This window comes from Schistocerca nitens, chromosome 4 (genome assembly GCF_023898315.1).
Source record: "Schistocerca nitens isolate TAMUIC-IGC-003100 chromosome 4, iqSchNite1.1, whole genome shotgun sequence".
NCBI classification, from domain to species: Eukaryota; Metazoa; Arthropoda; class Insecta; order Orthoptera; family Acrididae; genus Schistocerca; species Schistocerca nitens.
This window is the reverse complement of record NC_064617.1, coordinates 742,872,999-742,897,278: the sequence shown is the minus strand read 5'-3', so window position 1 is coordinate 742,897,278 and position 24,280 is coordinate 742,872,999. Positions and strand designations below refer to the sequence as shown.

Here is a 24,280-nt window from a genome sequence, read left to right as displayed (position 1 = left end):
CTCTCCAGTTTGTCTGACGAACCGGTTTCAGGCTCTGTCTCAGGCTGATACTGATCTTCGGCCTGACATGGCTGCTTGTCCTGTTCCAGAGGTTGCCCCTCAGTCTGCAAGATCCGGGCGGTCGCAGAGGGTGGGCTGACTGGTAGTTGGGAGCTCCAACGTCAGGCGCGTAATGGGGCCCCTTAGGGAAATGGCAGCAATAGAGGGGAAGAAAACCAATGTGCACTCCGTGTGCATACCGGGAGGAGTCATTCCAGATGTGGAAAGGGTCCTTCCGGATGCCATGAAGGGTACAGGGTGCACCCATCTGCAGGTGGTCGCTCATGTCGGCACCAATGATGTGTGTCGCTATGGATCGGAGGAAATCCTCTCTGGCTTCCGGCGGCTATCTGATTTGGTGAAGACTGCCAGTCTCGCTAGCGGGATGAAAGCAGAGCTCACCATCTGCAGCATCGTCGACAGGACTGACTGCGGACCTTTGGTACAGAGCCGAGTGGAGGGTCTGAATCAGAGGCTGAGACGGTTCTGCGACCATGTGGGCTGCAGATTCCTCGACTTGCGCCATAGGGTGGTGGGGTTTCGGGTTCCGCTGGATAGGTCAGGAGTCCACTACACGCAACAAGCGGCTACACGGGTAGCAGGGGTTGTGTGGCGTGGGCTGGGCGGTTTTTTAGGTTAGATGGCCTTGGGCAAGTACAGAAAGGGCAACAGCCTCAACAGGTGCGGGTCAAAGTCAGGACATGCGGGGACCAAACAGCAATCGGTATTGTAATTGTCAACTGTCGAAGCTGCGTTGGTAAAGTACCGGAACTTCAAGCGCTGATAGAAAGCACCGAAGCTGAAATCGTTATAGGTACAGAAAGCTGGCTTAAGCCAGAGATAAATTCTGCCGAAATTTTTACAAAGGTACAGACCGTGTTTAGGAAGGATAGATTGCATGCAACCGGTGGTGGAGTGTTCGTCGCTGTTAGTAGTAGTTTATCCTGTAGTGAAGTAGAAGTGGATAGTTCCTGTGAATTATTATGGGTGGAGGCTACACTCAACAACCGAGCTACGTTAATAATTGTCTCCTTTTACCGACCTCCCGACTCAGCAGCGTTAGTGGCAGAACAACTGAGAGAAAATTTGGAATACATTTCACATAAATTTCCTCAGCATGTTATAGTCTTAGGTGGAGATTTCAATTTACCAGATATAGACTGGGACACTCAGATGTTTAGGACGGGTGGTAGGGACAGAGCATCGAGTGACATTATACTGAGTACACTATCCGAAAATTACCTCGAGCAATTAAACAGAGAACCGACTCGTGGAGATAACATCTTGGACCTACTGATAACAAACAGACCCGAACTTTTCGACTCTGTAAGTGCTGAACAGGGAATCAGTGATCATAAGGCCGTTGCAGCATCCCTGAATATGGAAGTTAATAGGAATATAAAAAAAGGGAGGAAGGTTTATCTGTTTAGCAAGAGTAATAGAAGGCAGATTTCAGACTACCTAACAGATCAAAACGAAAATTTCTGTTCCGACACTGACAATGTTGAGTGTTTATGGAAAAAGTTCAAGGCAATCGTAAAATGCGTTTTAGACAGGCACGTGCCGAGTAAAACTGTGAGGGACGGGAAAAACCCACCGTGGTACAACAACGAAGTTAGGAAACTACTGCGAAAGCAAAGAGAGCTTCACTCCAAGTTTAAACGCAGCCAAAACCTCTCAGACAAACAGAAGCTAAGCGATGTCAAAGTTAGCGTAAGGAGGGCTATGCGAGAAGCGTTCAGTGAATTCGAAAGTAAAATTCTATGTACCGACTTGACAGAAAATCCTAGGAAGTTCTGGTCTTACGTTAAATCAGTAAGTGGCTCGAAACAGCATATCCAGACACTCCGGGATGATGATGGTATTGAAACAGAGGATGACACGCGTAAAGCTGAAATACTAAACACCTTTTTCCAAAGCTGTTTCACAGAGGAAGACCGCACTGCAGTTCCTTCTCTAAATCCTCGCACAAACGAAAAAATGGCTGACATCGAAATAAGTGTCCAAGGAATAGAAAAGCAACTGGAATCACTCAACAGAGGAAAGTCCACTGGACCTGACGGGATACCAATTCGATTCTACACAGAGTACGCGAAAGAACTTGCCCCCCTTCTAACAGCCGTGTACCGCAAGTCTCTAGACGAACGGAGGGTTCCAAATGATTGGAAGAGAGCGCAGGTAGTCCCAGTCTTCAAGAAGGGTCGTCGAGCAGATGCGCAAAACTATAGACCTATATCTCTGACGTCGATCTGTTGTAGAATTTTAGAACATGCTTTTTGCTCGAGTATCATGTCGTTTTTGGAAACCCAGAATCTACTATGTAGGAATCAACATGGATTCCGGAAACAGCGATCGTGTGAGACCCAACTCGCGTTATTTGTTCATGAGACCCAGAAAATATTAGATACAGGCTCCCAGGTAGATGCTATTTTTCTTGACTTCCGGAAGGCGTTCGATACAGTTCCGCACTGTCGCCTGATAAACAAAGTAAGAGCCTACGGAATATCAGACCAGCTGTGTGGCTGGATTGAAGAGTTTTTAGCAAACAGAACACAGCATGTTGTTATCAATGGAGAGAGGTCTACAGACGTTAAAGTAACCTCTGGCGTGCCACAGGGGAGTGTTATTGGACCATTGCCTTTCACAATATATATAAATGACCTAGTAGATAGTGTCGGAAGTTCCATGCGGCTTTTCGCGGATGATGCTGTAGTATACAGAGAAGTTGCAGCATTAGAAAATTGTAGCGAAATGCAGGAAGATCTGCAGCGGATAGGCACTTGGTGCAGGGAGTGGCAACTGTCCCTTAACATAGACAAATGTAATGTATTGCGAATACATAGAAAGAAGGATCCTTTATTGTATGATTATATGATAGCGGAACAAACACTGGTAGCAGTTACTTCTGTAAAATATCTGGGAGTATGCGTGCGGAACGATTTGAAGTGGAATGATCATATAAAATTAATTGTTGGTAAGGCGGGTACCAGGTTGAGATTCATTGGGAGAGTGCTTAGAAAATGTAGTCCATCAACAAAGGAGGTGGCTTACAAAACACTCGTTCGACCTATACTTGAGTATTGCTCATCAGTGTGGGATCCGTACCAGATCGGGTTGACGGAGGAGATAGAGAAGATCCAAAGAAGAGCGGCGCGTTTCGTCACAGGGTTATTTGGTAACCGTGATAGCGTTACGGAGATGTTTAATAAACTCAAGTGGCAGACTCTGCAAGAGAGGCGCTCTGCATCGCGGTGTAGCTTGCTCACCAGGTTTCGAGAGGGTGCGTTTCTGGATGAGGTATCGAATATATTGCTTCCCCCTGCTTATACCTCCCGAGGAGATCACGAATGTAAAATTAGAGAGATTAGAGCGCGCACGGAGGCTTTCAGACAGTCGTTCTTCCCGCGAACCGTACGCGACTGGAACAGGAAAGGGAGGTAATGACAGTGGCACGTAAAGTGCCCTCCGCCACACATCGTTGGGTGGCTTGCGGAGTATAAATGTAGATGTAGATGTAGTATTGGAAAGTTGTCTGATTAGCAAGATGGTGCACTAAATTTGTGCGATATAAATTTTTTCTGCCTCTGTGCAATGCTGGCGCAATGCTTTGTTACCGATCGGTAAAATTTTTAACGTTTACATAGCGGTCTCAGAATGTAAGGTGCTCATATGTTCCTCTGAAAAATAATTTTCGGCCGTTAACTGCTTCAAATTTACTAGTAAAGCATATTTTCTGACGGTTTACAACGATTATGTTTCATTTTTTTTTTTAAATGGTGCCCCAGGTTTTCACTACAGGCGACTTAAAAACATGTTTTTGATATCTTAAACCAATCATTCAACTAGATTCCAAAAATCAGACAAATTGCTGTGGTACAGTTCGGTAAAATTGGTTGTAATTTTTGAAAATGCGGTCAGACGTGAAGCGAAAACATCTGAGATTAATATTATTTGGTTTACGGTCTTCGAATCTATCGATTTCAAATGGTTTCGCGGATTGCTATAATTCAAAAATTTTGGTCGTGGGTCCTCCTACTGTTAGATTTCACTCCAGCATCTGCAAAAAGATGTCGCATGCAAGTTTCATCAGCTTTTAGCCATCACATATCGTTTCTTACAGAAAACATGTTAAATTCGGGGCTTGTTACTGCAGCCCAAAATATCTAACGCACTGATAATTGCTGACACTAAAAGCAGCAGTGTGAGTACAAGAAACGCAACAGACTGTTTTTGGTTCCAGTAAGTTGAGATGAGTAGGTATCAAGAAAGGAAATCTAGTGAATGACGACTTTGCCGGCCGAAGTGGCCGTGCGGTTAAAGGCGCTGCAGTCTGGAACCGCAAGACCGCTACGGTCGCAGGTTCGAATCCTGCCTCCGGCATGGCTGTGTGCGATGTCCTTAGGTTAGTTAGGTTTAAGTAGTTCTAAGTTCTAGGGGACTGATGACCTCAGAATTCAAGTCCCATAGTGCTCAGAGCCATTTGAACCATTTGTTGTAGAGGATGAGGAATAAAGTGCTGTTTATCTTTGAAACAATCGCTTTTGTATGACTCTACCATAACCGGTTTCTGCCTGCAATAGCCTTCTTTAGGTGCGATGTGCGGCAATCGCTTAACAAATGTTCATACATTGTCAACTCATGTTCATTTGTTAACATGTGCCACCCACAAGATCTGAAGATGGCCATTATAGGCCGAAACGGTTATTATTGTGTCACAGAAAATGATCGTATCAAAAGTAAATCAAAATCCAGTCAATCATTGTCTCCTTAAACAGAAAGCCATTTTATCCAAAAAGGACGACAAATGTGGTAAAACCTTACGACAGTCCTTGAGTCCTAGAATTTGTAAAATTATGGAAGTAACTATGCAGGAACACTGCTAGATATTTATTATGTTCCTTCCTCGTCGGAAGATTTATGGAGTGGGCAAAATCAGGCCTCAAATAAAGAGGCTAAAATTTCACGAACATAGTAGAATTTTCAATTGGCGGCAGCAGATAAATCTGCTTAGGAGTAGTTTGCTCGGTGTTACATAGCTGTTTCTGAAATTTGTAACATTTCCACTTAGACTAGTTTGCACGTACACTGACCAGCCAAGACGCTATGACCATTGCACATCGCGACACTGACGGCCACCTTGTTGCGCGACGGACACGTGAGGAACGTATATGGATGAAAGAGAGACTAATCGGAAACCATTATTGTGACGATACGGGTTACAAAACGGGGAAACCCATAGGCGTTAGCCGGCCAAAGTTGCCGTGCGGTTAAAGGCGCTGCAGTCTGGAACCGCAAGACCGCTACGGTCGCAGGTTCGAATCCTGCCACGGGCATGGATGTTTGTGATGTCCTTAGGTTAGTTAGGTTTAACTAGTTCTAAGTTCTAGGGGACTAATGACCTCAGAAGTTGAGTCCCATAGTGCTCAGAGCCATTCGAACCATTTGAACCATAGGCGTTAGCCACAATGATAAAGGATAGATGGTTATGACCCTGGTCTGTGGAGGAGCATCTTGGAAGCGGTGAAGTTGCTCCGTTTTTTTCGTCCTGTCGTCGTGAGCATCTATCGGATGTGGTCAGGACGATGAAACCACAGGTAGGCGACAAGGTGTTGGATGTTCAGGCCTCATCATTGAATATGGAGTTCGGATGTTTGATCTCTCTGCAAAGTAGGCTAAGTGGTGATTTGTGGCAGATCTACACGCTTCCGTCTCCGAGCAATGTTACAGTCTGAGTAAAGTTGCACAACGTTAATCTAATGCCAAGTCCGCGCCACAGAAAGTGTCAGTTATAGGGCATTCTCACACATAAATTCATTCGTTCAGATCATAAAACAATTTGGTCATGGACAAGGAAGTACTTATACTCCAAATATGTATAATTATAACGAGGAAGGCCAATGATCTCCTCATTGCGCCTGTACACCAGGTCCGAAATGCCTCGTGTAATGGGGATAATGGGCAAGGGGTATTGCATTAGCGGTGTGTGGATAAGTTGAGAAGCCGGCCGATGTGTCCCAGCGGTTCTAGGCGCTTCAGTCTGCAACCGCAAGACCGCTACGGTCGCGGATTCGAACCCTGCCTCGGGCATGGATGTGTGTGATGTCCTTAGGCTAGTTAGGTTTAAGTAGTTCTAAGTTCTAGGGGACTGATGACCTCAGATGTTAAGTCCCATAGTGCTCAGAGCCATTCGAACCATTTTTAAGTTGAGGATTTGGGGCTGACGGGAGTCGTTCTAGGGTAGTCCGTGCGACTGCGATGACCACAGTGTCTAGATGGCACAGTGGTCAGGGCATCGCCCTAGTTAGCATAAGACCTGGGTTCGAATCCTGGCTCAGTACAAATTTTCGACTTTCCTCATTGCTTTAAAGCAACACCAACTCGTAGCCAACGTCTAATTCCTCTGTGTCTTGAGAGGCATGCTAGGTTGTCACCAATGTGCAAAGGGCGTACTATCAGCTCATCTATCTAGTAAACAAGACACCTGGATTTGAATCCTAGTCCCGCATAACTTTTGAACTTTCCCCATTGATATTAATGAATTACCGCTGGCAGCTAATCTCTTTAATTCCTTTTTGTCTTGAAGGAAGAAATTGGCTGTCATTGTCATAACAGGCCCTGTCACCATCAACTTTCATTTTCCACGCACACTGGCACATGTTTCCAGGTACGAAACATCGTTCGTTTACTTGGTTAATGTCTGATTTCACTCACCATTCGAGCACCACAGCTCCCCCGGCCATATTATATTAGCAGTCTCATCTGCAACAGCAACATTGGATCACGAATTTCGGAATCCTGAAGAAGATACATGTTTCCCTTTTTTAATTTTTGGGTTGTCATTGTAATTTCCACACCAGTAGTTGGCTGGCAAGGGGAGCAGGTTTTATTGCGTAAGGTTCCTAATAACCAGTCCTTGCGCCAAAGTGTTGAATTAAAATACAAAGCTGTCGTCAGTGTCTTATGAAGCGAGGGCATGTAACATTGTCGATGGTAATCTGACCATCGTATGGCACTACATCCCGGAAATGCCTACAGAAAAATTAAATAACTGATAAGACAGTACACGCGTGTTCTGTTGTAAAGCTAGCAGCTCAGGAAGCGACAGATAAGAGAATGTGTTTTCACAACAAGGGGGAGGGGATACCAAGCCAGACGAGCTCTGCTGCTTTGTCAGTAGATGGTGGCACCTGTCACCCGTGATGATTGGCGAAGCTCAAAGTATGAGAAATTCGGCTCTTGCTCAACTAGCTATAGACACAGATCACATGGTAAGAAAATCTCGACGATCTGAATGAACCTGGGGAGATTAGCCCCAATGACTGAACTAAATGAATAAAGAAAATATGAAGAAAGGAAAACTCTAAATAAATACTGAACGGAAACACAGCCATCAGTCACATGGCTTTAAAGACAAAAATTAGGCAAGTTCATGAGTGAAGACGCCCCTTTGCTACGAGGTATAGTTAACGAGTTATTGAGTATTACAGTCATACACCTCTATCTGGCTCTACGTACTAATGTTGCTGCTACTTCCACTACTTCGAGTTTTTATTTACTAGAAAATTCACTTTTTCATGCTCAGAATATACATTCTAGCCACTACTTTGTATATAAACTGATATTTAGAAATTATAAACTCACAAACACCTTCAGTGATTCATATAAAAAGGTTAGGTCTCATGAGTGCTTTATCTAACTGTTCTAACGAATTTCTGTACTTCAAATTAGTGGCTAGTATGTATACCCTGTACAGAACTTGAAGTAGTGAAAATGGCAGCAACATTAGTAAGTAGAGATAGTTAGAGATGTATGACTGTAACTGATTTAATTGTTTAAGATTTACTGGTGATATAAAGACTCAAATAGCTTCCGTACAAACAGAAACACTATTTGTGAGAAAACCATTAAAGTTACACGAAGACAACGATCGGCCCTGAAAATCTGATGAAATTCGTGTCCACATTTATGTATAAATTGTATCTACGTTATTAGGTTTGTAGTGTATGTATGCTTTCGGAAGACAGGAATACATGAGCTTGAGTAATATCAGTGCGGGGATATAAGTAACGGCGGCCATTTTCACATGGGGACTTGCACTTCAGCAGGCAGTTGCAGTGACCAAATAGAAAGTGTGTATGGCTGGACGTCGCCTCGTGTGTGCACCAGAAATATTTTTTAAGTATATGGCAGTGGACTTGTAAAACTTTCGTGTGTGATGATCGTGAGGAACTCGGAAACATTTTTATCTTGTGTAAACGTAGAAAAATTGGCACTACGTGACCTCGTTTGTTACGACTTCTAAATGTTTTGTATGTGTCGACTGGAAAGGCTTTGAAACATTTTTTATCATGAGGACCCTGAATAAATTTGGGTTAGGCGAATTAGTCTAAATTTCCGTGAACTGCTCTGCATTTAAATTTAATTGTGATCTACAGTTAAAATATCGATAGTTTGCGGTCACGGAACATTAACTCCCAAGATGCTGAAGCACATTAAACAATTTTTGTAAATTGTCTAAAGGATAAGCGAGTCCATAATGCTGGTCAAATTACTTAGATTCTTGCAGCGACAAATATTATATTAATATAAATGTATTGTGGAAGGTGTGAAAAGATATATCGTTTGTTTTTTCTGCAATAAACTCATTTGCAAAAAAGATTAAATTGGTGTGAAATGTATTGTGGAAAGTGTGAAAAGATATATCGTTTGTTTTTTCTGCAATAAACTTATTTGCAAAAAAGATTAAATTGGTGTGGACAGTGAACATAAATACTGCAAATTTAATAAACTTGTAACTGATTTCATTTTGCGTTAATGCGACGGATGCGTTGGTTGGACCCTCGACAATGCATAACCAATATTTTAAAATGCAAGCAAAAATATGGAGGCCCTATGAATAGTGTTATTTAACTTTTATTCGTGCTGATGCACGTGAGGACTCAAGAGATGATCTCTGGTGGAAGCAAAAATGGTTATCTTTAGTCATTTATTTTTCTGATATGCAGCAGCAAGAAGAGTAGTGTGAACAATCATTACTATTTTACATTCACAAATATTACCCTACTACGTCGCCGTGGGTACGTTAGTCTCAGCTGCTCACTTTGTGCTGTTCGCGAGGAGTAGGCTATGTGCTGGCACTGGGTTTCACTTGCTCCCTTCTCATCTTCACACAACATAAACATAACACTAGACTATACACACACCCATTACACTCAATTGCACTGTAGAAATACACATGCGAGACAAACCGCAACAAATGGGGTCTATGTGCACAGAGGAAGGACACCTTGTCTCACAGGCAGCTTAACCATCCAGGAGATGGCCCAGCTAACAACGACATCTGCAGGAGACAACCCTAACGTGTTCCCACGTTGGCCCGAAGACATTGTCATAGATGGGAGCAGAGTCATTGAGTTTGAACCCTGGATCATTGGAAACCTGTCACCTGATCTAATGAACCACATTTCTTGATACACCATTTCGACTGTCGTGCCCTGGTACGCCATTGTTCGGGCAAACGATAGCTCAAAACAAACTCTGCGCGACACGTGATGGCTAATGGGTGCAGTATTACATGGGGAGCGGGGTGGGGCGTTCACGTGGGCTTCCATGGGACCTGTGACAATGATCGAAGGCACCGTAACAGCTGAGGATTGTTTGAACGTTATTGCGCATCACTTCCATCCTCTGATAGTTGATGTGTTCCCGGATGGCGATGGCATCTTCCAGCAATCTAACTGTCCTTGTCAGAAGTTCAGACACCTGCTACAGAGATTTTAGGAGGGTGATAGTGAATTCAGGATGACGTCGTTGCCATCAAAGTCTCTGACGTAGCACAACTGAAATGCTACCGGGCGCCTGTTCTGAGCCCGCAAACCATTTTCCCCCTGTTCTTAGACATCTGACGTCACATACTTCCGAAAAACTAACAAGGATTTGTCTAATCGCCGCTGAATCGCCGGTGTGTTGAGCTCCGAAGGTGGAGAAACACGCAATTAGGCAAGTTTAGGCTTATCGGTATACGAGGTGTGGCTAGAAAAAAACCGGACTAGTACTGGTGAAACAATAAAACGAATGCAATAAGGCTGAAAGTCGCGTGGCCTGTCACGCGACTCTCGCTCCGCCTACTGCTCGAGTTTCATCTGCCTCCTGCACTCAGTCTGCCCGTGGCGTCTGTTTTAAGTAGGTGACGTTTTGTCTGTGCGTCGGAAAATGTTGAGTGTACAGAAAGAACAGCATGTTAACATCTAATTTTGTTTCAAAGTAGGAAAATCTGCAAGTGAAACGTTTGTAATGTTACAACAAGTGTACGGCGATGATTGTTTATCGCGAACACAAGTGTTTGAGTGGTTTAAACGATTTAAAGATGGCCGCGAAGACACCAGTGATGACACTCGCACTGGCAGACCATTGTCAGCAAAAACTGATGCAAACATTGAAAAAATCGGTAAACTTGTTCGACAAGATCGCCGTTTAACAATCAGAGCAGTGTCTGAGTTAACAGGAGTTGACAAGGAAAGTGTCGAACAAGTTTACCGATTTTTTCAATGTTTGCATCAGTTTTTGCTGACAATGGTCTGCCAGTGCGAGTGTCATCACTGGTGTCTTCGCGGCCATCTTTAAATCGTTTAAACCACTCAAACACTTGTGTTCGCGATAAACAATCATCGCCGTACACTTGTTGTAACATTACAAACGTTTCACTTGCAGATTTTCCTACTTTGAAACAAAATTAGATGTTAACACGCTGTTCTTTCTGTACACTCAACATTTTCCGACGCACAGACAAAACGTCAACTACTTAAAACAGACGCCACGGGCAGACTGAGTGCAGGAGGCAGATGAAACTCGAGCAGTAGGCGGAGCGAGAGTCACGTGACAGGCCACGCGACTTTCAGCCTTATTGCATTCGTTTTATTGTTTCACCAGTACTAGTCCGGTTTTTTTCTAGCCACACCTCGTATATTGACACATTTCATCCCATTTACGTAATGTTTTGTAAGCACTATGACTACGAGCCCAACGATGCCGGCAGGGACCTGACTAAACTGGAGGACGGCATCGGGGAGAAGGTGGCCATGTTCGTGATGTACCTGGTGAACGTGATCGGCGACGTGCTGATGGCCCTGGCTCGTGGCTGGGAGCTGGCGCTGGTGTGCCTCGTCTGCTTCCCCCTGACCGTCGCCTCCATCGTCACCACAGAGGTGCTGTCGTCGCGTCTCGTCCAGAAGGAGCTCCTCGCTTACGGAAAGGCTGGAGCCATCGCGGAAGAGGTGCTCAGCGCCATCCGCACCGTCATCGCCTTCGGCGGACAGGACAAGGAGGACAAGAGGTAAGGCACACACTGCCTGCCCAGACAGCGCTCATGGAACGGTGACAGTAGATGGGCGTATGCTACCCGTTATTCCCCTGCTGCATATTCAATATCGCCGTGACGAACGTCATTATTATCGACGAGGTTTTAAACTCCGTCATTTCCTTCCCTCCTTTTCCTATTCATTGAAAGTTGCAAGTCGTTAAATATTGTGAAAATGCACATTCGATGATATGATTGATTTGCGAAGTGATTTTGAAATTTGGTGTGACAAGCGTCATGCACTAATGGTCCGACAACCCATACCCGAAAGAAATACTTTAGATATCCTAGTTACAAAGAGAACTGATATTTCCCACAGTACCATCAATGAGAGGGGAGTTAACGACAGGAACGAACGAAAACATTTATCAATTAATCTGGGAAAATATTTACATTATGGTAAATCCGATAGCCCATAACAAGTTACTTAAGGAACGAAACGTGAACAGTTGTGAAATGTGGTTAAAGCCCGTCAGCGCCCTGAAGAAGTACGTTCCAAGTATATCGGGGATTTGCGTGAGACACCATGGGTATCTAATATGTTTCAAAACGCCAGACGTAAAAACGGGATTTTCCGGTGCTCATACCGCGGATTCTATTGCTGGTAGAAAGATAGGGTCAAGTGCTTTGGATAGCTTCTGTGCTAGGGACCATTTATGTACTCAACAGAAGGATCGTCTTATTGTCAATATCCTACAGTACAGTGTCAAAGTATGAACATTGCACACATCCTCCTGCTTAGGCAAATGGAGAATTTTTTAAAATTTAATGTGATCAGACTTATGGTGACACCATTAGTTCATGGACGGTTCCTCGTAAAGCTGTGGAAAAATAATTTTTACTGTAATTTCACCGTCACCAGCGGACCAAAACCCAGCCGACTGTTCCAAGACACAGCAAATGACTAATTTTTACGTGTTCCCAAGATCCCGATCTCGAACAACCTTGAAAAGTGTCTTCATCTTTTTGTCCGTTTCCGAGATACAGAGGGTCAAAGTTATCCTTCTTGTACGCATATAGAATCCGGAGTGAGGCGGAAACGTAGTTTATAAAGTGACATAGCGCGAAGAAATATGCTGTAAAGTGTCTTCGTTGCCATCATGTTGTAGTACTGAAGCACATGCAGAATTTTTTTTGCACGTAAAATCCGGTCTGAGGTATAAATTTAGTTTTGAATTATTTCAGTTTCACATAAGTAAAGTACCTACATTTTACTGACCAACACGTTTCTTTTCATATGAGTTGCATTCTCTGGTGCAGCAAGGAAAAGAAGGGAACCAGCGAAAAAACACTCCTATCGTAAAACAAAAAATGCGGAATATTTACCAGTAAATTTAAAAGACTATGATTGGAAAGTGGGGTACCAGTTACCTCATTCCACGTTCCTCAGTACCTTTAAAACTTTCCACAAATTTTGTCATGCGGTCATATTCCCGTTTTGTATGCCTAGGGAGAGGGAGACAGTGATCATATTCTCGTTTTTTATGCCTAGAGAGAGGGAGACAGTGATCATATTCCCGTTTAATTTTTTGTGCTGGGAGAGAAGGAGACAGTGGCAATGGCAAAGAGACGGGAAAGTAATAAATAATGGAAGACAGTAGACAGTGGTTGAGAGAAGAAGGGGACAATGGCAGTGTCAGAGAAAGAGAGGGACACAGTGGTAGTGGAACATAGTTGACAGTGACAGAACAACGTTAGGAAACAGAGTGAAGGAGACAGTGCCAGAAGGCGACGAATGAAGAGAAAGGGAAAGTGTAAATGGGTGACAGGTAGTGATAATGAGAGACACAGTATATGACAGTGAGAAAGAGGAAGAGAGAGATAGGGACAATGAGAAGAGGCAGCAGCAGTAGGGAGGAAGGAATGAGATGTTAACAGTAACAGAGAGCAAAACGGAGACAGTGACAATGAGAGGAGATTGTAGTAGTAGGACGGAACGAAGGGGACTGTGGCTGTAACTCAGGAGATAATTACAAAAAAATGTGTGGGAAATCTTATGGGACTTAACTGCTAAGGTCATCAGTCCCTAAGCTTACACACTACTTAACCTAAATTATCCTAAGAACAAACACACACACCCATGCCCGAGGGAGGACTCGAACCTCCGCCGGGACCAGCCGCACAGTCCATGACTGCAGCGCCCTAGACCGCTCGGCAGATAATTACAGGGAGCCACAAAGAGATAAAGGCAATAAGCTGAATGAGTGAGTGAGAAAGGGCAGCTGGAAGTGGATGGGTCTGAGTGAGTTACAGTTAGGGGTTTGTGGTAGTTTGAGATGAGTTACATGTGAAACAAAGCACGAATATGTTCGCATGCAAATTTCTTTGGGAAAATTTTTAAAGGTACTGAGGCAGCTGGTACTCCACTTTCCAAAGCCTTTTAAATAAGCAGGAACATATTAAAATTTTTTTGTGCTCTGATAGGACCATTTTTCCGCTAGTTAATAAATGACTGAAAATAGCCAGCCTAATTTAAACATTATCACTATCCTTGTCATGTTTATTCAACCAAGAATCATGTCACTGTGATATGGGAATTATCAAGGTACAATTTTACGAATCGGTAGCTCAAAATATACAAGACCGAAAATACATGACATGCTTTACGAGGACAAAATATGTGGTTTAGGAGGATAAAACAGGTGGTCAGCCGTGGTCCTGATTGAGGAAACATCCCGGGTTTTGCCTTAGCCACTTAGGGATTGTGAGAATAAGAAAAAACGTACAAGGATGTGTAGAGAGTCATTCAGACAGTCATTTCTTCCTGGCTCTACTTACTCATGGAACAGTAAAAACTCGAGAATATTCATATGATGTGCCCTGTCCCTTGCTCTGCGCAGTGGCTTGTGATTATATATGACGTTCGATAACTATTCAAAGAAACAACTCTTTAAAAAAACTCCTCCCGAAAAGGCTATGAAGGCCCAACGCTACCGACCGGCCGCCGTGCCATCCTCAGCCCATAAGCAGCACTGGATGCGGAGATGGATGAGCATATGGTCAACACACCGCTCTCCTAGCCATATGTCAGTTTCCGAGACCGGAGCCGCTACTTCTCAATCAAGTAGCTCCTCAGTTTGCCCCACAAGGGCTGAGTGCACCCCGCTTGCCTACGGCGCTCGGGAGACCGGATGGTCACCCGTCCAAGAAACGACTCTTTAAGAATATAATTTATTTCAGCTTTCTAAAATACGCTTGTAAGCCAAAGAATTAGATAGCTGTCGTCTTTAAGAGAGAGCGTTTCTGTAACCTTGGAATATTTCGGGCATTTAAGGTGATTTGTATGTCGTTAGAACTTGGTTCTAGCCGCAGCGTGGATGGCGATTTGAGGGTGGGCAGCATACGTGATATTAGCTGATTTAATATGAGCAATCACCAAGACGCCAATTCAAAATTCGGTTCTGTGGTGCAAAGTTTTCACTGTCTCGCCAAAGCCCTCCTTCCCTCCAATAAAATTTGCTAGGGTTTTAATAATAGCTTAATGGTAGTCTTTATTGCACATTCTTCGAACACTCTGCCGTTTCTTCCAGGAAGTCACAAACAGAGCAATGTATGAAAATAAAGGAGGCAACGTTAGCGTCTACTGTAGAGTGGCTTAATGTTCCTCCTACCCTTCTCATATACTGTCCGAGTTGTACAAACAGAACGACGAAACCAACGTGACTTTCAACTGAAAATGTAAATCTAAGCAAAATCAAGTTTCATGTCTTTTCGGCAGGTACAACAAGAAACTGATGGCGGGGATGAAACTTAGTGTGAGGCGAAACCTGATCAACGGGCTCGGCAACGGCTTCCAGTGGTTCTGCGCCTTCGGCAGTTACGGGCTCGCCTTCTGGTACGGCGTGGGGCTCATCCTCAGGGACAGGGACTACCCAGAGACCGAGAGGCGGTACGATGCCGCCACCATGCTCACGGTGCGTACCCGAACGCCGATGTGCGTTGAATGTTGGCTGTTACACTGCAGTTTTCAATGTTTATTTTTTTATTTTTACAACTCAGTTATTTCGTTACTAGCCACTGCAGGCTTATTGCAAAGATGCAGTTCTATACATAGGGTCGATTCTGAACAGCTAGGTAATATTTGGGCCAGTGTGTGAGCTATTCAGGAAATACTCATAGAGTCTCAGCTGAGCCAGCCAATCAGCTGACAACCCGCCAAGCTGAGAATGCTGGAGCATAAGTTTTAAGGAGGCACTTTGTTTTCTGCTGTGCTGAGTGTCAGTCATGTTTCGGAGTCTGATGCCGCTGATTGCTGTTTTGCTGTATCGTGAGATGGTGATGTGTGTGAAACAGGAACATGCTTGCAGTACGAACTAGCTATTCGTTTACGGAATACAAGCGGTCCCCTTGTAACTATTGATTCGCACTGCAAAGACGAAGTTATTGTAAATTTCATGGGTAGGAAGTAGAGGTGTACATGTTCCGCTTTTAACCCGCCCATGCTTGCCCGGTGGCCAGGCGGGCAGGCCGCCGCGCGTTGTCAACAGAACGGGCAGGCTGCTTCACTCCCAGCCAAGCCAAGCAGAACCCAACCCGGGCAGGCTGCGGGAAACTTGCTTGCCTGCCCATATTACTGCTGAGCTGCGCTACCCAGCCGTTTAGTCTGCGCGCTTCATTGTCGCACTATGAACGCTAATTAAAAGTTTTTATTTTACCTGAGCACCAAAAGACAAACCCTAACATTATATATGTATATTAATTTCAGGTCAAAAAATATTGGGTTTTATTTGTACATTCTTCCTTTACGCGTATATTTTGGGCTTATTATCTATATAAATAAAAATGAATTGCCAAATGCGTTAATAAGCGTAAAACTCGAGAACGGCTGGACCAATTCGGCATTTTTTTTTGCTGTGTTCGTAATTCTCAGGACAAGGTTTTTATGAAATAAAATTTTTCGAAAATCGACCGAAAAATTGGAAAATTTGAGAAAAACTGAAAGTGTTTTCATTGTGTCCGTGTGTTTGTATTGTATACAATCTTGATGAAATTTTGCACACTGTACCTTGAAACTAAGAGGAAGGTCACAGTCTACTTAAAATTTCGTAGGGTGCATGGCAGAGGTTACTTTACCTAACGGAATTCGACAAATTGTACGTTTTTATTCCGATCTTGATGAAATTTGGCATACTTGATATTCAAAGCAGGATGAAGGGCGCTGTCTGCTTAAAATTCTGAATAGTACATGGCGGAGGGTACTTTACTTACACACTTCTACACCAACCTACAGTTTTATTCCGATCTTGAAGAAATTTTGCACACTTGACCATCAAGAGGAACATTACTGTCTACATAATATTTCGGACAGTGCATGGAATAGAGTACCTTACAAAAGATTTTGACATCGTTTGCGGGTTACCATGAAATCCTTCTCCCTCTATACTTCTAAATGGTCTCAGGTCCTTAGCACACATTTCGACGCCCTTTTCGGCCACTAAATCTTTGCCCTCTTTCAAGATATTTACGGAGTGGGGGAACTGCTTGTCAAATTTGCACACATGTCATAACATACTCGAGGTTCCTAAATAAGTACTTAAGAGCTTTTTACATAGTTTGCATTGAGACACATCTACCGATTTATTTGAAGCGGCCTCATAAACACACGAAAACGTTTCCTATGGGGCACTTGTTCTCTGTTTCGTTACCAGCATGTATTCGCCAGTTGTCATTTTTTTTTCAATCTCACTAAAGTCCGACCTATTCATTGTGCTGCCCCCACCATTGCGAGAAATGTGCTGCCGGCTAACTACCTGGCTACTCTAGTCACGGTAGCTTGAAGCGCAACCTGTTGTCAGGCGCAGCAAGCTGAGCGGGTCCCGCGAAGCTTGGCAGGCCTGCGGGAACCCAGGTAGCCCGGGCTTGCGGGAGCCCGTCGGTCGCATTACCCACTATGCCTCAGTACATGCGTACTCTTGTGTTTACGTCGCGGCAGGCTGACCTGCATGAATGGTTGCAGAGGAGCTAGGGGCAAGCAGGCTGCAATGGGAATTTGTACACCTCTGGTAGGAAGCATGTGTCATGTGTGGTGATTCAGTGTTCATATCTCTTGTGCGCTACGTTGTACTACTAAGCACGAATGATGGTGTTGCAGCAACGAGGCTTCGAAAAAAATGCGAGTGGGATGAGCGGCTGCCGCCGGCCATTCTGTATCACGGCGGCTGAGGGTGCTCGTAGTCCAGAGCTGCTGGAGGCGTGGCTCAGTGGGGATGCGCCATTGGGTCCGCTAGATCCCGCGCCACCACTATTGATGTCAGACAGAAACTTCAAATTCCCTTGCTACGATGCCAAAGGGGTGGAATCGATATGTGGTAGCTCTCTCTCTTTCTGAGGATTGGTACAGGACCTGTGTGTTATTAATTCGTCTGAATGGTAGTACAGTCTGTTTTGGAACCGCCATGGCCGCCGAGAGCGCTAAATGCGCTGCTTCCTGGACCCGGGTAGGCGTACTGGCCCCGGATCGAATCCGCCCGGCGGATTAACGACGACAGCCGGTGTGCCAGCCAGCCTGGATGTGGTTTGTAGGCGGTTTTCCACATCCCACTAGGTGAATATTGGGCTGGTCCCCACGTCCCGTCTCGGTTACACGGCTCGCAGACACCTGAACACGTTCACACTTTTCCATGGATTATACTAGTCGCAGACAGTTGGAGTATACTAATTCTGTCCTGGGGGATACGGGGTGGCGGCAGGAAGGGCATCCGGCCACCCCTTAAACTGACCTTGCCAAATCCGATTAACCCCGCCGACCCTGCTTCATGCGGGAAAACAGGCACAAGCGATAGATAGGTAGTACAGTCTGTTTTGTCACACCCCATATCAATGAGCATTTGCCAATACTTTGTGTCTTATAGGCATTATACTTCTTTTGATTTTCTTATGTAGCTGAACTGTATGTGCCACTTGTATTACATATACTAAGTCACTGAATCACTTTCTGGGAGTCGATTATGTGGATTTACACTCAAATATTCTTCGAAATTAGACTTCCTTGCTACTCATTTTCCTGTTTTAGACGCGTTATGCTGACTTTCACTCGGCAGTTGGAATACAATACCTATTTGTCTTCAGAAATTAGTAAAACTTTACTTTAGTTAATATCAACAAGAGTGGTAATCAATACGAACATTTCATTTGGAAGTTCTTTGACTCGCTTCTCAGTAGAAAACGCACATGTAGAGGTGACGCAAGTGGTAGAGACACAGAGCTTTATTCTACAGACTATGTGCTTATTTGACGCCCTGTGTCAGTCAGCTGTTATAATGGATTGGGTCCACATGTCCAGTGCATTGCACAGGCTTATAAGCCACATTGCATTACGCATCTTTATGCTTGGTAAGATATTTGGTGCAGTTGCTAATCTCCATGTAGATTCAGTTTCCTTTTGCTATGCCCTTTGTAAATCATAGGGCAGAAAAGTAAATGTTCACTGTTCACACGGTTTTCTACAAACTGTTTGTAGTCAGATCGCTTTACTAGTTTGATTCACAGCTCTAAACACTGTATTTAAAAAGGCATGTTTCTTAATTCTGTGCGTATCCGGAGTAACCTTCATAGATAAACCTATTGAAGACCTAGCAGGAACCTTATGACGTTTGGTCTGTGCAGTGGAAGACTGGATATTCTACAACAACGAGTCTAGGACATAAGGACAGAACTTCGTGTGCTGTAAAATAGTCTCCCAGATGCTTCCGAATATTGCTGTTATTATTCAGTGAACTTCAGTTGAAAATGTACACGGCCATACGAAAGTATTCTACTCAGAAACAATCACGACCGTTTCATAACAAACGTGGCCCACGAAATTTTTAGCTAGAGATACTTGTGCGAACATTAGGAACTCGCTATAGTGTACCTAGGTGATTTTGTTTTGTTATATGACAATCGAACAATGAAGAGCAAACGATAACTATTGAATAAATAATAACCACAACAATCATACTCAACTTTACGAAAGCAATACTGCTGGCAGAGGCTTTTGATTCTCCCCATAAGGTGAATCTCAATACAAATTTTTTTCACTGATTTATTTTTCATTGATAAAAATGAATTTAAAGTGAAGGCGTAATTACAACACTTGATTGTTAAGGGCCATTTTAACTAAGTCGCTAGCGTAGCGGATACCACATGATAATATTTCCGTCTTACTTTGCATCTCTTCCTGCTTCACGTCATACACCAGTCATTTCACCTTTACCCCATTATTCTCATTTTATTCCTCTTCCATTGCCACCATATTTAAGACGAAGTATTTTCCCGGTGGTGGCATCTCGGTTACATGGGCTATTTGACATCTAGGAGATTGAGGAGACTCTCCTGCCACGCTCCCCGCAACGACTCCTCACTCCAACAACTACACACAACAAACACGTCAGACTTTCCACAGTTCTGCTCACGTTTCGACAACTACTTCGGCCGTATTCTTCAGTCCAATGACTGGTTTCATGCAGCTCTCTACAGCTATTGTATCCTTCGACAACTACTTCGGCCATATTCTTCAGTCCAAAGACTGGTTTCATGCAGCTCTCTACAGCTATTGTATCCTGTGAAAGCCTCTTCATCTTCGGACATCTATTTGAAACTGCTTGTTGTAAGCGTCTCTTGGTCTTCCTCTACGATTTGTATCCCGAAAACTTCCCTACAATACTAAATTGATGATTCCTTGATGTCCCAGACTATGTCCTATTAGCCGATTCCTTCTTTTAGTTAAATTATGCCACAAATCTCTTTTCTTCCCAATTCCGTTCAGTACTTCCTCCTTAGTTACGTGACCTACCCATCTAATTTCCAGCATTCATCTGTAGCACCACTTTTCAAAGACTTCTGTTCTCTTCGTGCACGAACTGATTATCGTCAACATTTCAGTTATGTAGAAGGCTACACTTCAGATAAATAGCTCAAGAAAAGACTTCGTAACACTTGAATTTATCCTAGATGTTAAGGAGTTTTCTTCTTCAATATATGTTTATCTTCCCGTTGTCAGTCTGTATTATATAGCCTCTCTACTATGGCCATCATTAGTTATTTTATTGTCCTGAAAGCAAAACTCATATACTACTTTCAATATCTGATTTCTTAATCTAATTTTCTCAGCACCGTCTGGTTTAATTCGATTACCTTCTCTTGCCCTTGTTTGCTTTTGTTGATGTTCGTCTTACATCCTCCTTACAAGACACTGTCCATATCTTTCTACACTCTTCCAAATTCCTTTCTGACAAAATTACTATGTTATCGGTTAACTTCAAAGTTTTCATTTCCGCTCTCTGAACTTTCATTCCTTCTCCAAATTTCTCTTTGATTTTCTTAATGTACAGACTGAGTAAAATCTGGGATAGCCTACAACCCCGTCTCACTCCGCTCTCAACCACTGCTTCCCCTCCATGCCTTTCAACTCTTGTAATAGCTTTCTGGTGTCTGTACAAATTGTATATAGGCCTTCTCTCCCTTTCTTTAACGTAACTTCTACGATAAGCCATAGGGTCAGCCTTGCTTCAGAGTTCCTAAATTCCTCTGGAACCGAAACTGATCTTCGCCAGGATCAGTTTTCACCAATTTTTCCATTTTGCTGTGAATAATTCGTGTCGATATTTTGCAACCACAACGTCTTAAACTGATATTTGGGTAACATTCACACCTACCAAAAACTGCTTTCTTTGGAATTGAAATTATTATCTTCTTCTCGAAGTCTGAGGATATTTCCCATGTCCCATATTTCTTGCACACCAGACAGAGTAGTTTTGTCATGGTTGTCACAGTTTGTAAGAAAGGCTGAAGCACAGACTAGATGCTACTTCGTTTTGTTCTGTAAAGATCAACAGATCTTCCAGGTAGTACAGATCAACAGAAATAACTTTCAGTTTTTTGAAAAAACAAAATTATATAGTAGAAGGAGGAGGCTGTATCGTTATACAGTCACTAACGTCAGATCACACACTTGGAAAATTGTCAGGAAGTTATTTCGCAACGGAGAGTGTCAATTTTAATCATACACAGTATAAAAGTTTCTCTTTTACTTCCCATACAGGATGTGGCAACCAAAACGGATGGTTCCAAATATTTTCTGAACCAGTAATATTATCTAGACTCTTCGTAGAGTTATAGTAGACCACGTACAGAATTTTCTCAAGTACGCCAGTAATTTACAGCGTACATAGCTGCTGGGTCACGACTGAGACTTTTTCATAAAAGAATGTACTTTTTTATGAGGCATTGTAAGGAGACCTAGAAGGAGGCTGCAACGACATAACTTGTGTGGAACATATTCAAATTCTGACAAGGCCCACAAACTTTATCTGTTCGGAAACTAAAAGGCTTCCATCTCTACATGTGCTTAAGAAATCCAAATACGTGAAAGTTGAAATCGTTGGGTGTTTGAGTCACACAAGATGGGTGTTTGAGTCACTTAAATTTTAATTCTGAAGATGACTGAGTTTTCATTCATCTGGTAATCACATAGTGGTATTGCAGCATATATGATACAATGTGGAGTACTGAAACAGCAATAATTTCCACAAGAAAACCTCTTTCTTCAATGCTTAGCATCCATTTTCTACTAAAGTGTGTTCCTTTGCAATAGTGTGCTTCTGCAGATCAAGATGTCTCTTCCGCAAGGAAAGGAAGGGAGACGTGAAGGTTAATAGAAACGGAGTACATAGTCGGAATGGACAAGTTGGGGACGTAAACTGGCCATACTGTAGTGGAAGTCTACTGACTTATAGATCGATTGTGACCACTGGATCTACGCCTGTTCGACTGGTTGAGGCAGGAAGCCCTTTGTTAGTCATAACATAAATTTTCAATAATAAAAGTTAGTCTTGATGTAACGTAACGGACCCTTTTTGCGCTACATAAATCTGCTTGGAATTCTTAGTCCCTTTCCATTTACATCTTTTTAATTGTATTTACATTACCAACTTTCTTCACGTGGTTCAAGTTTTCGTATTTGGTTACTCTTTTAGAAATTGAACCCAGCTTTACTAATATGTATTGAAAGTCAATGAAAGCAGCCGAAGTGTACGTTGAAATTGTGTTGGGGTACTTTAATTGAATCTTTAATTGCACCTTGTAATATGGCCCCGAATACCTGAAATAAACAAATCGTAACGCACCAAAACAACAATAAAGGAATTCATCTGACTACGATATTAGACAATGATCTTAATTAACTCAGCTTATTACATGTAAAACCGAAAGAAATGGTTTAACAATCATTGAATGTTAGAAGCTAATGCCTTGGTAAATCTGGACAAAAGGTTTTTAATGTGTTTTAAATGAACGCATATCTGTAAGAAAAATTCACATTCGTGAAAATTATATTATGATCGCCGAAGTTCTGTGCATAGGGATAGAAAATACTGCAGAAGAATACCCATGCGCATCTGCTGCCGGAGGTGAAAGCGTGTTGAACCTCTAACTGCAAAGCACTCTTCAGAATGAAGCCGTTACTGAACATCATTAAATGTTATTCGATTTTCTCTGCAGTTCACCTCGCTGTCGTGGCGCAAGTGGCGGCTGAAGTGTCTTAAAAATTGGCTCTGTACCAACAACTATGTTCCTTTTGCGTCTGAGCTCAGCTCAGTGGGATGAAAGCCTCTCGCCCACGAAGAGCCGGTAGAAGTTGTCTAGTAGCGAAGTTTCATGGAGACGCTGAAGTAAGAAGTAACTTTTTGCAGTGCGCTTCTGACAAGGACGATTGTGTCCTCTGAGTATTTCTGGCGTCACGTTGTATGATTGGCTGAATGATAAATTTTGTGTGTGTCGACTACTAAGAGGTTGTCATATAAAAACGTTGATCTCCCTTCCTCACTCTCATTTCAGGTGGTTAACTGGTTACAATATTTATTGTACTTGGCGCTCCAAAACGCTCTCCCTCGCCGGCCGAGATGGCCGAGCTGTTCTAGGCGCTACAGTCTGGAACTGCGCGATCGCTACGGTAGCAGGTTCGAATCCTGCCTCGGGCATGGATGTGTGTGCTGTCCTTAGGTTAGTTACATTTAAGTAGTTCTAAGTTCTAGGGGACTGATGACCTCAGAAGTTAAGTCCCATAGTGCTCAGAGCTATTTGAACCACTTTGAACGCTCTTCCTCTTTCTACGTTCGTGCTCTGGCCTATAAGGGTGGACATCTGTAACCACAGTCTTTTCCTTACTCCCACTTCTAAATTACGTATGTTAAACAATGGTAGCCGTTTATATATTCCCATAAACATTTGGGCTTTTGCAGAGCCTGTACTGGTGTAGCGGTCTCACAATCTTCAAAGGATCCCTAACACAATGTTCCTATGCCACCTTCTAAAATGTTTTTTAACAGCTTACGTTTTACGGTAAATTTCTCTGCCTGCAGCTCTTTTCACAATACCAGTTTTTCCAGGACTCTTCCAAAAATAGCATGCATCGCTCAACCATACACTGCTCACTAATAATATGTCTGTTGTCCCCAGATAACTTCAAGATGTAATTTGCGTCGTGACTGTGGGTAATGGTTGGCTCTTCTTTAACGCGCTGTCTGGCCTTACTGTCTGGGCTGGTTCCCTGCCGGTTTGATAGCCCTACAGTGTGTACCCTCATCAACAGCCAAGTGCAGCCTGCTTTCACAGTGGCTTCTTATTTAGGTGTATATGCAAATCAATAAAATAAATCATAATATAAGTAGTTAACAAAACTATGTACAAATTGAAAGACTGAAGATTAAGCAACTGTTGTGCAGTTTATTCATTTTACAAAATGAACTAAGTAGTTAAGTATCGGCCACCATTGGTATTGTTTCTGTTGTACGTACATATGAAATCGTTAGTTCAAGTGTTCACAATCATGGTGATCATAATCTATCTTAATATAGTTCTAGTACTTGATATGACCATGTCTGTTCACTTTTGGTTTTGGCTACAGCC

General features: G+C 43.1%; 1 protein-coding gene across 1 annotated transcript in view; it reads left to right on the top strand.

Annotated features, from left to right (window-relative positions):
* The window catches only part of LOC126252543 (ATP-dependent translocase ABCB1-like), a 305,981-nt gene that overhangs the window by 84,690 nt on the left and 197,011 nt on the right, over positions 1-24,280 (top strand). The window contains exons 8-9 of the mRNA XM_049953441.1: positions 11,075-11,371; positions 15,114-15,309. Coding sequence (XP_049809398.1) covers positions 11,075-11,371; positions 15,114-15,309 — 493 coding nt within the window. The remainder of the gene's footprint in view (positions 1-11,074; positions 11,372-15,113; positions 15,310-24,280) is intronic.